At 40.3% G+C, this 18,202-nt stretch overlaps 1 protein-coding gene across 1 annotated transcript in view; it reads left to right on the plus strand.

The window, feature by feature from the left end:
• Positions 1–9,539, plus strand: part of LOC145396449 (ATPase ASNA1 homolog) — a 104,305-nt gene extending 94,766 nt beyond the window's left edge. The window contains exon 7 of the mRNA XM_080269823.1: positions 8,948–9,539. Coding sequence (XP_080125949.1) covers positions 8,948–9,070 — 123 coding nt within the window. The 3' untranslated portion in view covers positions 9,071–9,539. The remainder of the gene's footprint in view (positions 1–8,947) is intronic.
• Positions 9,540–18,202: the final 8,663 nt, after the last annotated feature.

Here is an 18,202-nt window from a genome sequence, read left to right on the forward strand (position 1 = left end):
TTCTCTTCCAAGGTTCTATAGAGTCCTGAGTTTGCACTCTTTCAGTACTTTAGTCAGTTACAGTAGCCTACCTAAGTTTACTGTATTGTGTTACCTAGTTTAGTGGGTAATTAAGGCGCTCCAATCATATTGAGCCTGTGCAGGTTTACATCCAAGGGGTGGTTAGGGTTTATTTCTCACTTAATGCCACTCAGGGATGATTGAGGCTGGTCACTCTCATCTTAAATGTCAGGACCAACTTGCCTAGCCCCAAGCTCCTGCACTCCTCATGGGCCAGTACAGGATTAGATGATGAATGGATGGATGAGTAAAATAAAATGAATAAACTAAGTTATGAACAAATTTTTTTTTAAGTCCCCCCCCCTTTCAAAAATCCTGTGCACGGCCCTGTTTCCATCAACTAAGTTAGGATTGTTTCACTGTATAAGGTGAGCTAAAATGAAGTTGTCTCAGAGTTAATTTCCTCTTTTTGTCCCTATATACTGCCTTCTTTCCGATTATATGCATGAAATTACTTCAATATTTAGATTTCAGTGAGAAGAATTACTGAATATTACGACCAAATAAAGGATGTACAGTACTCACTAAAGGATGGGGGCAGTTTGTGCCTAGTTCAGCAGCATGTGTACACTGTTTACGTACATAAATACACATGGCCACCACACATAAACACCATCAGAAAACAGTATACCACACTCTTATTTGGTGCTTTTGGCTTTTAATTCTTTTTCTTACCTCTTCTTTCCCACTCACCCACATATTATTATGATTCTTTAGTGTGTTTCAGTAAGACTATTAAGCTGCAAAACAATGTCAAGCTAACAACATTATTTTACACAGAATTAGGCAAAACAATGACTAAACTATTCAATAAAAGTACAGTACAGTTATATCTCGATACGCGATACCCCTAGATGTGATACCCCGGCTTAGCGATGGGGGTAAAAGTACCACCATACCCCGCCTAATGATGGCCAAACCTTGGTTTAACGATGGGTTTAGATTTTCTTTTTTCATTTTTTTTTTTTTTTTTTTTCTGATTTTGATGATACTTTGGACTTAAATTTTGTGTTTAGGTTGATTTATAAACTGGTTTCAGACTAATATGAATGTGTTTTAGTCATAGGTGGGTGAACATCATCATTTTGGGGTACAGTTTCCTAAGTTTGATGTTTTCCAAACTTATATTTGATGATTTTCAGATTTTATTTTGGGGTTTAGGTGAGTTATAAACCACTTTTAGGCTTAGTTTAGTTTGTTTTAAAGCTATGTGGGGGTTTAGGTGAGCTAGAAAATTGTTTTTGGACTCATGTGAGTGGGTTTAGGACTTGGTTAGGGGGAAACTCAAGGCTCAAAAATGCATCCGTATACTTTACATTTGAAATGTACCCAGATATACAATACCCCGGCTAACGGTGGGTTTTTACTCAACTAATTGCATCGTTAAACTGTGTTATACCTGTAATTTTAATGTTCTTCCCTTCATGTCCAATATCCCGACATCGACAGTAAATATCGGTATCGGTTCAGTATCGGAAAATATGCACATATCGGTGAAATATTGGTTCGGCGAATTGTATCGGTTATAGCGCTAGCTATAAATAGCAGGCCAGAAACGAAGGATACTTCAGTTCATCATGTCTGCACGTTATTCAGCACATTTTCATTACCATTCTCTAAAACCACAGGTGCCTGCAGATTGTTTAGACTGGCCTTTCACTAGACTGATTGCATAGTGTAAGTGTTGCACTCTTTGAATGCTTCTTGTTTCTGTCTGTTCGTGTTGCTAACATGTATTTACTAATACAGTAGACCTTCGCTATACTTGATGAATTAGAAGGAACCTCGAACCAATAAAGCCGATAATTTGGTATATCTGATGTCCCCCCCCCCCAAATGGGATTTGGGGTGCATAATGGAAAATAAAGAGGTAAAATAGCATATTCTAGTACTGAAAATAAAAACTATAGCCATTTTATACTAATAACCTATAATTTCTCACCCTTGACATATCACTTCTTCATGACTAGCACAGTATTGCTGTAGCCTTGCATAATAACTTAGTAGTCTTGATGACAAGAGGCCTAGTTTGGGGTAAAAAGAGTAGGAAATTCATGTATTGTAAATGTACCTGTAACTGGAGATGGATGAAGACTGCTCACATTCCCATTTTTCTCATATGCTGTAGACTGAGTTAACTTGTCATTCATCGTCACTGTTGGCAGAGATCGTTTCTGGTGACTTTTGTGTCATATCGTGTGTACAGAGTCCTGAGATGTTGGGGGTTGAGGTCCTGGAGGCTGAACTGCTGGATCCAGAGGCTATGTGAAGGTTGTTCGAGGATGTTATTGCCACAGACACATCAGACGTCTTTGGCTCTTTGCAGATCCTCATTGACAGCAGGAGAGGGCACAGCCTTGAAAAACTGGGAGATTTTAGCATGGGTCTTCTTTGGCTGCTGCAGCTGCATTAGCTCCAACTTGATGAACTGCATGACTCGATAATATTGAGCATCATGCCCGCCAGTTCTGTCTATGATTGTAAGGATTGTGTCTGGAGCATCAATTCTGGCAGCCAGAGATGGTCGAGGTGCCTTCACCCCTTCTCCCTCTTTGTCTCCTTTTGCCAGTGACTTGTCTTGTTGCAGCTTATCAGCAATCTTCTCCTCCATTTGATAGTGGTAACCAGGCACATCAGCATCCTCATCCAGCCACTCTTGCAACTCATCAGCAAGGTTCCCCAGCCCTGCACCCGCCAATATTTCTGCCATCCTTGGTGGCTCAGTCCCCTCAAAATCATGTAGTTGTGCTGGAGTCTTGGGGGTTATGAGGAGTTTGCTTTGCATCACCCATTCTTGAGCGTGGCAAGGGACACTTTCTTCCATGCCCCTCCCCAGTTGAAGATGTCCTTGATGGTGTATTTTTAAGTTATGCTGGGTTTTCTTGCCTCTGGTGTTCTCCTAGTCTTCCTGGCCCATCCCATCCTCCATCACAGTGAGGCACTGGCTCAGTTTCTGTAGTGGCTCTTTGTACTCTCTTTAACTCCTTGGTCCATAGGCTGGATAAGGGCAATGATGTTGGCTGGCAGGAACAAAGTTTTGATTCATCCATCTTTGCTGCAGAGTTTAGTGGAGGAAGATGGTCTGCTTCATTGTCCAGCAGTGGCACTACCTTCATGTCATTAGGACTGATGCCATACCTTTTTTGGTGCTGCTACTTGGATACAGAAGGTTCAAAGCTGTGGTGGATCCAGTCATGAGTGATATCCTGGGTAAACCAAGCAGATTTTTTCCCATGGTTCTCCACTGGAAGTTTGGCCATGATTGTCCTTGACCAATGTAGGTTTCATACTCTTAGCCACTATTACTGACTGTAGGTGATGAGAGCCATCAGCATTGGCAAAGGCCAGAAAGGAGAGATGCCCCTTTATTGTCTTATGCCCTGGAGTGCTGCCAGTATCCTTCACAGCCTGGGTATTTTGCGAGAGAGCACACCAGAAGAGCTCAGTTTCATAAAAATTGTAAATTTAGAACTCATGCAGTCCCTCGTCCTCCATCAGCTTCCTAAGATGCTGGACGATTCGTTCCACAGCATTGATATTGGCACTGAGCATCTCCCCAGTTATTGCTTAGTTAACAGTACCATGGGGCCTCCTAAACCTTCAATGCCAGCCATCACTATACTTGAAATATTCAGCTTCGAGGTGAGTAGCAAGCTTTTGTGCTGTGTGTTGAATGTCCAGGCCACACAGAGGAGCACCCTCAGCTCACTCCTGTGTGTACCACTTATACTGTACACTGCTTCATCCAGTTTCTCCTTGGGCAGATTCTTGCACCTGAACATGTCCTAACCCGTCCTCATGCCTTCCGATTTCTCCATGACCTTTGTTTTGTCCATGGCCTACAGGATGTCATGCTGGGTCAACCTCTTTATGCCATACTTGCAAATGAGGTTGCGTCTGCTCATGCATTTCTTGTGCCACAATCACTTCCATCTTTTCTGCAGCGATCGTGATCCTCCTCTTTGCATCCCCAGTAGAGGAGGTGGTAGCTGATTCCTTACGAGAAGCCATTTTTCACAGTCGAGGGACGTGAGATGCAGAGGAGGAGATGTTAACACAACAAAAGATTCAACAAGACTGAGGCTGACCATGTATGTTACAGTGTGTTCACAGCCTTTGGTGCCACCCAGGCCTACCAGAAGTAGCCCCAAAATAGCCTGATGTGCCTCCGATTTCCACCTGGTCTTCCCCAGCCTAGCCTGAGTGGGTGGAACAAACTTCCACCAGCATTGGTAAGTACGTTCTTAGTCACCCCATGCACGGGGAGCAATGCGGTAGGCCTGCATCATACGTCCCATGTAACAGATAGTATATGTTACATGCAAAACAGCGTTTGGTGGTCCCAGAGGCATCCAGAAGGTGTCCATGGTTTTTTCCGTTTAACGGATGATATCTGATATGTCCGATGGTTTGTCTGGAGACTTTTGAAGAGTCCATTAAATCTGATATCCGGTTTAGTGGGGTCCGGTAAAGCGAGGGTCTGCTGTAGTTCAAAAATGGCAAATTGCAGTACAGTACATTAAGGTCTCTAAAATATGTTGTGAACAGCAGGATCTTGTGTGTTGTCTGATTTTTTTACTTTCACATTTTCTCACCACAAAAATCTTGTATTTTATAACCAGGTGGGTGAATATAAAGTAATCAAAACTTCACTGTTGTTGTGGCTTTGGTAAGTTGTCCCATCTTTTTGCATCTAACATTTTTATTTGACAGTGACCAAATCAACAGGCAACCTGTACACTTTTTTGAAAGAGCAATTTGGAAGATCAAGACCTTAAGTGGTATGGAAGCATCATTATATTGGTGAGAAAAATGGATGAATATGAACAAGAAGAGTGAGAGAGAGATGTGAAGATAAATTAGCTTGGGAGTCTGGTCTGTTTCAACCATATCCTATATGAAAGTTCCCAGGAGGGAGCAGCAGGACCTAGATGATGATGATGATGATGATGATGAAAAAATAATTGTTGTTCTCACCATCAACATAATCATCATAATTAACATTTTATTCCTCATTTTTGGTTGGGGTGAGGTTGGGTCCACAAATTGTGGAAAGAGAAGACTTAAAAGAAGAAAAATTATCAGCAGCATGCCCAATTAAATGGGCAAGACACTCATTCACATGTCATTCCCCATAGAATCCCTGCCTCTTTTTACCAGCCAAACTATGTATTTTTTTTTTACCCCTAGGATACGCAACTCGATCAACTGTACTGGCATGAAAATCTGTATATGGAGCCAATTTTTCAACTCATACAAAAGTAAAAGTGTCATGCCCAAGGTTTACAGCTTGAATTTACACACCTTATGCGCAAACCAGAGCATTTTAGACCAACTGCTTCATGAGCTATAGCTCAAAGTTGAAAAAAGTTACCATTCCAGGTGGTGCGACTCCTGTTTTCTGTGCACTCCCACCCCATTTTCTCCCTCATTTCTCCCCTCCCTCCTTCCCGCTTATTCAGCACTTAGTTTTGATTGGTTGGAAGGGATATACGCGGAGCATGTTTTCCACAGTTTTTCACTGAGCCCATCAATCGATCACATTCGGTATCTTGCGAAATCTTGAAAAAGGATCGATCAATCCTGTTGGCACTTTAGGGGTTAATTCTCATTTTAGATGGGTTTTGCATACACGTCTGTCTATCTATGTATCTTTAGCCCGACGCCCTAATCCCGCAAAGGGTGGCTGTAGACAAAACGCCTCCAAGTTGCTCTGTCACCCACCATTTGACTACCCTCCCCCCAACTCACTCCCCCTTCCCTCATATACCTCTCAACTCCATCCCTCCACCTCATCCTCGGTCTTCCCCTCCCTTTCCCTCCCTCCACCTCACCTACATACACCCTCTTAGTCAGTCTTTCATTCTCCATTCTCTCCAAATGCCAAAACCACCTCAGTGTATTTCCCCTAATCTTCTCAACCACATCCACATTCACCCCACAACGTTCTTTCACTTCTTCATTTATCAACGTGTCCCTCCATGTCACTCCACATGCTTCTCTCAAGTAGCTCATTTCCACTGCTCTCACTCTTGACTTGTTCCTCTCGTGCAAGGTCCACGCCTCGCTTTCATACGTCAGGGTAGGGATCACAATACTATCATGCAGTGACTTCCTAACTTCCATACTCACCTCCCTATTTCTCGTCACTGCTTTCCGTGAACCAACAACCTTCTCCCTGCTGTACCCTTTCACGCACTTCATCCCCCAAAGTTCCATCCTTACTCATCACAAAATCCGAGTACTTGAATGCACTCACATTCTCCATATCCTCACCATCCAACCTCACTGTGCATTCTGTGACTTCATTCCTCTCAAACACCATAACTTTACTCTTGTTTACATTAACATTCAGATTCCTCTTCCTACACACTGTCCCAAATTTATTCACCAAACCTTGCAACTCCCATTAGTCTTCACTCAACAATACTGTATCATCTGCAAACAACAACACCGGAATCTTCCAAATCTCACCCTCATTCATTAGAGCCAGCCCCACATCCACTGCCCTACCTTGTACCTCCTTTACAACCCCATCCATGTTTATATTAAACAGCCATGGAGACATCACATAACCATGTTTCAGTCCCACACTGAGATCAAAGAACTCACTCAGCTCACCATCCACTCGCACCGTAGCCCTAGCTCCTTTGTACATACTCTTCACAGCACTCAGCAATTTCCCCTCCAGTCCATATATTCTCAGTACCTTCCACATACATTGTCTATCTGTTCTGTCATAAGCTTTCTCCAAGTCCATGAAGGCAGCATACACTTTCATTTTGTTCTCTAGATACTTCTCCACTAAACATCTTAGAACAAATATCTGATCTACACACCCTTTTCCCTTCCTAAATCCCCCTTGTCCTTCTCCAACTAGCTCCTCTGTTATATGCCTAGCCCTATCAATGAGTATTCTACCATATATTTTCCCAGTCACACTGAGAAGGCAAATACCTCAATGGTTACAACACACTTCTCTCTCCCTTTTTCCTTTGTATAATGGAACAATTATACCTGATTTCCAGTCCTCCGGAACCCTTCCCTCTTCCCACGCCAGTCTACATAACTTCCATATCCACTCCACTACAATCTCAGCCCCGTACCTCAGCATTTCACCACACACTCCATCAATTCCTGGGGCCTTTCCCATCTTGATCTTCATTGCTTCCACTATTTCCGGCCTACTGATCTCTTCCTCCCTCCTCTCATGTCTCCTTCTCCCAGCCATTCCCCAATCACTTATACTCGCACTACTCTCACTCTGTACATTCAACAAATCCTCAAAGTGCACCTTCCATCTCCTCAATTTCTCTCTGTTCTCCACCAACAATCTATTATTCCTATCTTTCACTCCCCTACTACTGTATTACCCCTTTCACACTGCCTTACTTTGTTTACCTCCTTCCAAAACAATTTCTTACTCTCCCTTCATTTCACACTCAGATTCCTCCCAAACTCTTCATCCACTTTCTTCTTACTGTCCTTCACCAATCTCTTCACCTCCCTTATCCTGCTCACATATACCTTTCTCTTCTCTCTCTCATCTCCCCTACCTCTACTCGCTAACCATTCACTATATGCCTTCTTCTTTTGTTTCACAGCTCGTTTCACCTCGTTATTCCACCATGCTGTCCCTTGCACACCCCTGCATCTCCTCCTTACTCCACAAACCACCTCACATGCTGCGCCTGTCTCTTCTGTGAATATCTTACATACGTCTTCCACCCCTTCCATCTGCTCTAACTCATACCTTCCCAATATTTCTTCCACTATGCTCTTATACTCTGCCATTTTCTCATTGTCTTGCAGTTTCTCCACTCTTCTCACAGGAGCTGTTTCCTCCTGTCATTCCCTTCGTCTCTTCAACCATTTTCTTTGCAGCCATACCTTGGTCATCACTAAGTGATGGTCCAAGATTCCATTCCCCCACCCTCTCCACACTCTCGCATCCACCACTTGTCTTCTCATTCGCTCATGCACACACACATAGTCTATCTTTGCTTTTTGTTCAACAAATTCACCATCCATCTTCTTCATAACTCCATGTATACCTGTGGATCATCTTATGCCGAAAGTAGTTGTTAGCTATTGCTAATCCCTTACCAGCTCAGATGTCCAACAAAGCACCACCATTCCTATCTACTTCAGCTGGCACACCCCACTGACCAACCACTTCATCCACCCATGCATTCCCGACTTTGTCATTCATGTCTCCAATCAAAAACACTGTCTCACTCCTCTCAAACTTGTCCATACTGTACATGCTTCTACACTCGCCCAAAACTCATCTTTCACTCTTGCCACTCTGTCCTCTGTCGGCGCATACGCACACACACTCGCCCACGCTTGTATACCTACTTTTATCATCACCCATACAATCCTTGCACCCAATGTTCCATACTCTCTTATATACTACTTCCACTTCATGTTTATCATCAGACATACTCCCTCTCTTGCCCTCTCATTCTCATTAACTCCTGCACATATTCCTAAACCATATTCCCATTCTCTCACCTTTTCACCTCTCCATTTAGTTTCAGTCAATCCACAAATATCCACTCTTGCATCCTCAAGCACCTGCACAATCTCTCTCTCTTTTACATGCCAGATAATAATAGTCCATCACCTGTCATGTTAAAAATGGATACTGAATCCTTGCCATGTGCTTTTTGGTACAGTACCTAATTTATCCAACATCTCATTCCCCTATCATATCCCTACCCTCATCAACTTCCATTCTTCACTATCCTGCACACTCATTTACTGTATCAGTCCATCTTTGTTAAACAGTATTTCCTTAACTGGACTGTGGCATAATCTGTAAATAGCCTGTATGTTCATGGAGGGGAGTGCCAACCACCAAAACCTTTTTCCATACCCACAGATTGGTGACCTGTATGAGGACTTCCATGTGACCAAACTGCCCTTGCTTGAGCATGAAGTCAGGGGTGTGGAGCAGGTTAAGGAGTTCTCAGAGCATCTGGTTAAACCCTATACTGCCCCATAACAACAGGTCAAGCAAACACCAGGTACTGAATTAACATATTCTTGGGTCCTGTGATCAGTCTTTTATGGATCCAGAATGAAAGGTTAACCCATTGAGCCCAGGGATGTCTTTTTTAATTTGCTCTTGCCATCTCCTGATGATTTTCTTCAACTTTGGATAGACTTTTTAAATTTGAGGGTAGATGTAGCCATAATGAACTACTCCAAAATGAAAGGTCTTTCCAAAGTTAAATAAGATCTTCTGGTAACAGTAACAATAAACTAAAAAGGACATCACCCGGATTTAAGTGATTAATGCAGCACCAGATCTCATTGTGATTTCATGTTGTTTGATTTTCTGGTGAACCTGTTTACAGGTGTTCAGGAGTTACTTCAAAAGGCAACATTGTGCCTCTTCCCACCAGTGATATATTGTTTAATTTTTCTTGCTGTCTCCAGGTGATTTTGCTTTGCATAAGATAGACTTTTCAAGTTTCAAAGATTTATATCTCTATATCTCTCTCTCTCTCTCTCTCTCTCTATACAGTATATATATATATATATATATATATATATATTTATACTGTATATATATATATATATATATATATATATATATATATATATATATATACTGTATATATTTATACTGTATATATATATATATATATATATATATATATATACGCAATAGATCTTCCTCTTGGGAACCTTAGTCTTGTCAGGAAAAGTAATACCAACGTTGTGATGTACAGCATCTTTATTATTAATCCAAACGTTTCGGAGACACAATCTCCATCATCAGTGGATCTAAAAGTTTAAAAGACAACAATCATCGATCAATGTCAGGAGAAATAAAAACCTGTGTACAAAACATAGACTTGCATAAAAAAAGAAAAAAGAGGGAAGCAATATAAAAATGGGGTAAAGCATAAAAGTACCATGTTTAATCCTTGCAAAATCTGAAGATCAGGACAAAGGCTAACTATGCTAAACATATATATTAAAAAATGAAATAAAAGGAGTAGAAGTTGACCTGTTAAAAGTTGTTACTGCGTGAATAGTTGGGTAGCGCTAGTCGAGTTATTATTATTATATATATATATATATATATATATATATATATATACACACAGTACATCCCCCTAGTACGTGCCTATATGGGCGGCAGAGGATTTTGCGTACTAGGAATTCGCATACTGTGAATACATAAACTAATGGAAAAATTACATATAGGCGGCACTCCCCTTCATGGGCAACCCTTGAGACACCTTTCAGACCTAAGTATTGTACTATACAGGGAAACTGTCTAAGACATATTACCTAAGATAAAGTAAACCAACAAGATTATGGCTTTACTAGGTTAATCAACAAGGTTATGGCTTAACTAAACCAACAAGAATATGGCTGCTCACCTTTACCCATTATTGCTTTTTGGGGGGGCTATGTTGTGAACTCAGGGTAACCCTGAATTTGGGCCACTCTTCGTTGCCTGTCTCGCTTACAAGGAGTTCAGTTCGCGTACTAATAAAAAATACTCTTAGAAAAAAAAAAAAGGTCCTCGCGTACAAGGGGGATCGTGTACTCGGAACTCGCGTACTGTGGGGATGTTCTGTATATACAGTATATATATAATGTATATATATATATATATATATATATATATATATATATATATATATATATATACATATATATATTAACATCTGCATTACAAAAGATTTTTTCTAAGTTCAGCAAAATCATCTGTAGAGTCCATAGCAATAGTGAAATAGAAAATGTATCACTGGATTGAAGGGGCTGATACCGTAGGTGGGGAACCAGATTATGACATTTTTAAGACTGATGTCAGTAGGTTTTTTATTTAACAATTTGCTGATCATTGTGGAAATTTATAGCAGCATTTTATGTCAGGTCCCCTGTTAATAATATCACTATAGTACAAGAGGCTCAGCCGGTCTATAAGAGTTGAACAGATGTAACAGTATGTAGTTATGGTTATGGAAGTTTTTGATCCTGTGCAGTGTCCCAGAGTTCAAGATGGTAGTTCACTCAAAGTAAGTGACCCAGCATACAGTAGAAGCAAGTGAATGTCCAGCTCTCCTGTATGTAACACTTGCCATATCATTGTCAGAAAAACTCAAGGTGAGAGTCAGTTCGAGACCACAGCACCCTTTCTAGCTACAGTTACAAAATGTCAGCCTGGTTGTATATATTTCCAGATAGTAGTCATAATTGATGTTTTTCATTTTTATATGAGGACTGTCAGAATATTTATACTTTAACCCTTTCATTATGATGACTTTTGCTACCACCAGGCAATTACATTCACTTCTATGAAAACCTCTTGTAACAAAATGGATATTGAAAACTATACAGTATATACCGTAACACCTCCAGTTTGAAAACTCTCTCCTAAGCTAAATAAAATTGTCTGGTTGAAGCAAAAATAAAATAGAAATTGTCATTGTAGTGAAGGAATTCATCTAATATTGATAGGATGTCAAGAATTATTTTAAATAAATGAAAGACAGAACTTTTCCATGGGACCTTTTTAACAGACACTGACTAAATGTTGGACCCACAGTTGTTTCAGAGTTCATGTGATGATCTTGTTTTATAAAAACTTTTTTTTTTTTTTTTTTTTTTTTTTTTTTTTTGACATTAATTTTTAGGTGACTACAGCCTTATGCGTAGTTGGTCTGAAATATGTGGGAACTGTGAAGTCCAGTGCACATTGTGGACCTGATGCTAACTTAGGAGAGCTCTTGAGTGGTGTTTATTTTTTCCCTAGTAGTTTATATTTTCATCTCTTCATTTTATGACATTTGTAAGGCTCTCAGAGTGTTGTGTAGGTATATGGTTGTTAGAGACACTTTTACATCAGACCTGTATGCTCATTGTCTTCACTTGCTGAAAGTAATCTTCATTTATGACAGTTTATTTATTTACTGACTGCCTTGCTCAAAATAAACATGGGTGTGATTTATGACAAACTTATATAGAGTTTACTTTTATCATATGAAGTTATATTGTACAGAAATTATAATGAAAAGGTGAGGAACCATTTTATAAAGCGAAGAATTGTTATACAGCTGTGTAGAGAAACCACTTGGACTATTGAATAATTTGAGCTATTACAAGGAAAAAACACACACATTTCAAGGATTCGATTTCCTCTTATTTTTTTACAGTGTTCTAATGCTGTACTATTTAATTGATGAGAATGATGTTGTTGCTCAACATCATATCAAGAAACCAGGAGATAGACAGGAACCTTGCACTGTAACCTACTTTACTCAGCTACAGCATTCACCATACTACCCCTTGTTTTATCCCTAGAATCCAGGTGGCAGAATTTTTAGTTAACTCATGCTACTGCCAGACAGTTTTATTAAACTTTGGGAAGGCCTCTCATAGGGGTTATTAGTGCTATATGTAAATGCTTCTGTTTGAAAAGTCTGTCCCAAGCAGAGTAAAATAATAAGGAGTTGGCAGAATTAATAGATATCCCCCTTGGGTTCAGTGGATTAACTGTTTATATTTTTTAATATTCATCAGTTAAATGAACAGGCCAGGGTTTCACTTCTTCGTTGCTGTAACATTATCAGTATTTTAAGATATGACTGGGGAGGGGGAGGCATTAATGTCGTAGTTTTGCATAAGAACCTCTTCATATTATCAAAGTTGGAATTTCTATTCTTTTTGTGGTGTCTCCTGATGATTTTCTGCATAGAGTTTTTTTTTTTTTTTTTAGGCAGGGGTCATATATATCCTTTAACTACTTGAAGCCTGCGCTAAATTACAGTAAATTAAATCATCTAAAGATAACAAGAATGTTTAAGAGAATGGAATTAGGAGGACATTACAGGAACACTATTTTTTTTCTGGAATATTTGTGTCGAAAGGCAAATTGTAACCGCTTCAGTATGAGAAGTTTCCCCTTAGCTGAATAAAATTATTTGATGGTAGTAGAAATGAAGTAAAACTGATATACCTTGTTGGATATACAGTAGTTCTGAAGGTAGCAGGAATAAAATGAAGATAATGTACTGAAATGGTAAAAGGCTATACTGATTCTACCCCATCCTTTTACATTGTTATATAAGAGAAGTTGTTGTATAAGCGAGGTTAATATTCATCTGTCTGGTTCTTTAGGCAGAAATTGTAAAACTGTAAAGGAGGTATATACTTCTGCTGGTTTGAGTAGAAACAAGTACTGTAATTGTTAGAAACTGTGGGCATATTTCAAAGTTTTTGAGTCTCCGTTTAGATAGGCAGCATATTTATAAACTGTTACAATATAACAAATGCCTGTTTCAGTTTCCATTGTATTTGATAACAGTTGTGTATCTTATGCTTCATATAAAAGCTTATAATGCCCAGTATCTGTAGGAGTCATTACATGTAATTTATTTATATTCAGAAGGGGACTGTCCTTGTCAGATTAAGAAATTATGTGGTATAGATGATATGCTATCTAAGACAGTTTTGTTAATTCTGTACCAAAACTTAAGAAAGCAAGTATTGTTTTCATGAGTACCTCTTGCCATACATTTCAGTGAGGAAGAATCATTACTTATGGATACAGCACATGCTCAGACCTGAAATGCTAGGATCGAAATGCTTTACAGAAAATGGACGACCTGTATTTGGAAAGTAAGTGCATGATGGAAACTACAAGAAAATCATGTAAGAAGTAGCCTACAGTACCATGAACAATAAATGCAATGAAGTATGTTGTATTAGTAATATTTCATTTACTGTTGTACTTGTCCCACAAATAAACTTTGTCTTCAGATGTGCATTGCTTGTGTGAGAATAGTTGATATTAACACCCCCTGCTGTATAAAAAAATACTTTGGAAAGTGGATGTTTGAATTTAGGAGGTTATACTTTGCAGTACAGTATATGGTAAAAAGACGTATGATCAGGAAAGTTTTACTATATTGCTATCTGACAATAAAAAGTATACTGGTATATTAAACTGTGATGCTTCTATAGTTTTGTGGTAGGTGGGGGCGCTCTCCATCCATTCACTCGATGTACTGTAGTGCTGCTTTCGGGTGTCTGCCCTTTCCTCTCCTCCATCCTTCTTTCCTTCCATCCTCTTCTATCTTTCCATCATTCTTTCCTCTTCCTTCTGCCTGTAGGTGACTCTACACTGAGTGAAAAGCCAAATAGTTTCCTGTACATCAGGAAACCATTTACTACGCTGGGTGGTAACCATATAACCAAATTTTGGTACCTGGTGGTTTAGTGGGTAATTATGGCACCCCAGTCAGATTGAGCTGGTGAAGGTTTATTTCCAAGGGATGGTTGGGGTTTATCGCTCATGTAAGGCCACTCAGGGATAAGTGAGGCTGGTCACTGTCATCTTAAATGTCAGGACCAACTTGCCTAGCCCTGAGTTCCTACGCTTCTCATGGGGCGACACAGGATTGGATGATAGATGGATGAATGGCTACTATAGTTCATTCAGTTTAACTTGGCCCATATTTTTGTCATTTTTGAGCTTATTTCACATAGCTCACTGGCAGAAAAAGACAATACTATGGCCCTACATTAATTCCATAGCATTTCTGCATGACTAGGAACACATTCTTTCATTAATCTCTTGCTACAGTTCAGGATGCCAAGTGGAGAGATAACCATGATGTAGTGAACAGAGTATAGTGTGATGTTATCCTATATCAGGGACTGACAACTATACAGTACACTAACATGTCAGAGCTGACACTCAAAGTGGTTGTTTCAGGTAGTGCCCTGCTAATGGTGTGCTGCAGTGTTGTTACTGGTGTGCTTTAGTACACTCCTTTTTTGAAAAAGCTCATCATCATCCGCACATGCTTTCCTACCCTAGGGCGGGGTGAGGAGTAGCAACATCCAGACACCCTAAGTTTACCCAGTTCAACAGGCCATGTTTCCATTCACTCCTCATTCAACCCCATGGAATCCTGGCTCCATCAGATAGGCCAAAAAAAATTTCACCACGTTCTGTAGCTTCACATATACAGTCAGTTCGAACGCTGTCACATTAAAAAGGGGTGCCAAATCCCTAGTTATGTGCTTCTCCGCACAAAATTCATCCAGCCAGCTCGGTCTCTTGTCAATCCTTTATCTTCACCAAAAACCATACCTCTATTGCTCACACACACACCCACCATATCCCTCCACCTTCTCCTTGACCTATGTCACCTCCTCCCTCCTTCAGATTCACCCAGTTATATTTTTTTCACTACTCTCTTGTTATTGATTCTCTCCACATGACCAAATCATCTCGGTACACTCTCTTCGATTCTGGTGTCCACAGACTTCCTCACTCCACATCTTTCATGAATCACATTATTCCTATACTATCCACTCTCTCTACTTCACATACATTCCTCAGCCGTCCCATCTCTACTGCTCTTACTCTTGACTTTTCATGCCACACCATAGTCTCACATCCATATGTTAAAGTTGGCACTAATACTCCTTCATGTAAGCCTCGAGCAGCAGCAAGATCAAGCCTTTGTTTTTTATCAAGGCTTTCATAGCACCAGCTACTTTCCTTCCTTGTGTCACTCTACTTTCCTCTTCTTTTGCACATTTTCCTCTCTTTTCTATCACTGTACCCAGGTATTTGAAATATGTCACCAATTCCAGTCTCTTTCCATTCACTGTAACATCACACTGGGAGTCACCATCTGTCTTAATAACCATGACTTTACTCTTTTCTACATTAACTCTCAAGACATGATGCTCTCAGATATCTGCAAAACTCTGCACTAGTCTACCAAGCTCTTGTCTGGTATTTGCAAGTAGCACTGCATCATCAGCATACAACAAATTTGAGGCATTGCATCCATTACCATTCATTACCAACGCCATCCCTCTCGCCATTACTCGTGTTTTTACTTCTTTCATCACCCCATCCATATATATATATATTGAACAGACATGGGGACACACCGACACTGATCGTGAACCAGTCACTTAGATTCCATTTACCCTTACGGATGCCTCACTGCCGTTGTAAAAACTCTTGATGGCACCTTGCAGCATACCATCTACACTCTACATGCACAAAACCATCCACAATCCTTCAGTGTCTACTTTGTCAAATGCTTTTTCGAGATCCATAAATGCCATAATCACCATACACTCCTTCTCACATTCCTTCTCCACTATCTGTCTTACTGCAAATATTTGATCCTCACATCCTCTGCCACTCCTACAGCCACCCTGTTCATCACTCACTAGGACTTCTGATATCTCTCTTACCTTCTCTCTAGTAATTCTTCCATATACAGTACCTTCCCTACAACACTCAATAGCCTTATGCCACAGTAAGTCTTGCACTCACTTCGCTCACCTGTATTTTTGTACAGGGGCACAATCACTGTCTTTTTCCACTCTACTGGCACAGTTTCACTCATCAGTGCCTTGTTACATATCTCCAACAAAGCACTTCGTTCCACTTCATCCATCCATCCATCCATCATCCAATCCTATGTTTCCCCATGAGGAGTGTAGGAGCCTGGGGCTAGGCAAGTTAGTCCTGACATTTAAGATGAGAGTGCACATAATCATTTCTGCATACACCTCATCAACCCCATCTGCTATCCAATTTTTCAGTTGCTTCACAGCGTTCTTCACCTGTACAAGTGTCACGTTTCCTGGCGCTGCCCTTCTCAATACACCCCCGACACCAATCATGTTAACTGTCGATTTGCTCTTTCCATTCACTTTCATCGGACCTGCAGAATGTTAATTCCATCTGAACCTTACTTCATCCTTATGGGTTAATAATCTACCACTTACATCCTTCACACATTCACATTTCTTTCCACTGTCACGTCTACATTTCCGCACCTCTTTCCAGAACAGCTTCCTATTTTCGGTGTACAGTAATCAATTACCTCCTTCTTTTTTATCTTCATTAGTGTCATTATATGCTTCTTGATCTCAGTATATTCAGTTCTTATTTCAACTGAACCCCTGTCCTGTATCCACTCTAGCCACGTCTTCCTCTTTTCCTCCACTGCTCTCTAAACCTCTTCATCCCACCATGCCATACCTTTCTTCTTTGTTGTTACTCTTACCACACCACACCTTTTTTAGCATCCCACACTAAGCAGTCCCTTATACATTTCACAAGCTTTCCAAATCCATTTCATACCAATTCACTGATTCTAACTTCTCCATTACTTTGGCCCTGTACTCATCTGCCATTTCTTTGATCCTCTGTCTCTCGACTTTCAGTATCTCTCCCTGAGAGCTCCCCTCTCTCTTACTCCACCTCACTCCTTTCTGCTTGATCTTGCATATCACAATCATATGATCTGACAAACCTCCACATCTTCGTCCCACTACCCTCGTATCAGCAACACTACCCAGCATCACATTCTATATGAGCATGCAATCAGTCAGGCCCTTCTCAACATGATCTTCATTGCCTCTATACCACGTATGTTTATGTGCATCTTTGTGTTTAAAGCAAGCATTACAAATGCACAACCTCCTTTCCTGACACAAATCCTTCCGTTGCTTCCCATTATCATTCTTTCCTGTTACTCCATTATTACCCTTTATATCATTCACAGGAGCAGTGCCTGCTCTTCCATTCATATCACCCATTACAATCATTTTATAACTCCTGAGCATTTCTCCTACTGCTTCATCCAGCTTATCCCAAAACCTGTCTTTCTTTGAAAAAAGTCAAAAATACATAAAATACATTTTTGCACATTAGTTCAGGTTGTTACTATGCTTCACTCAGTTACTCCAACGTTATTGTCACATGTCTGAACCACCTCACCCCATCCATGTGCGTCATCTGACCAGCATACTCAGTGCCCATTAATTCTGCATGGATTGTTCTATTCCTTAATATGACACTGCCCATCCACCACACCATTTTTCTTTCATTATGCTCACTTTGTGAGCATTATCTTATGTTTTGCTGCCATATTTCATTCCCAGTCATCATTACACTGTCACTGCACAGTACTTCTTCATTTTACAATGGCTCTGTATATGACAGTTCAGTTATACAATGAATAAGAATTTAGAACATTTTCATTCATCCATCCATCATTTAGTCTTGTGTTGCCCCATGAGAAGCGGAGGAGCCCGGGGTCCTGACATTTAAGATGAGAGTGACCAGTCT

Source organism: Coenobita brevimanus, chromosome 38, assembly GCF_032717465.1.
Source record: "Coenobita brevimanus isolate Jiangsu-jjx chromosome 38, ASM3271746v2, whole genome shotgun sequence".
In the NCBI taxonomy this organism is placed as follows: Eukaryota; Metazoa; Arthropoda; class Malacostraca; order Decapoda; family Coenobitidae; genus Coenobita; species Coenobita brevimanus.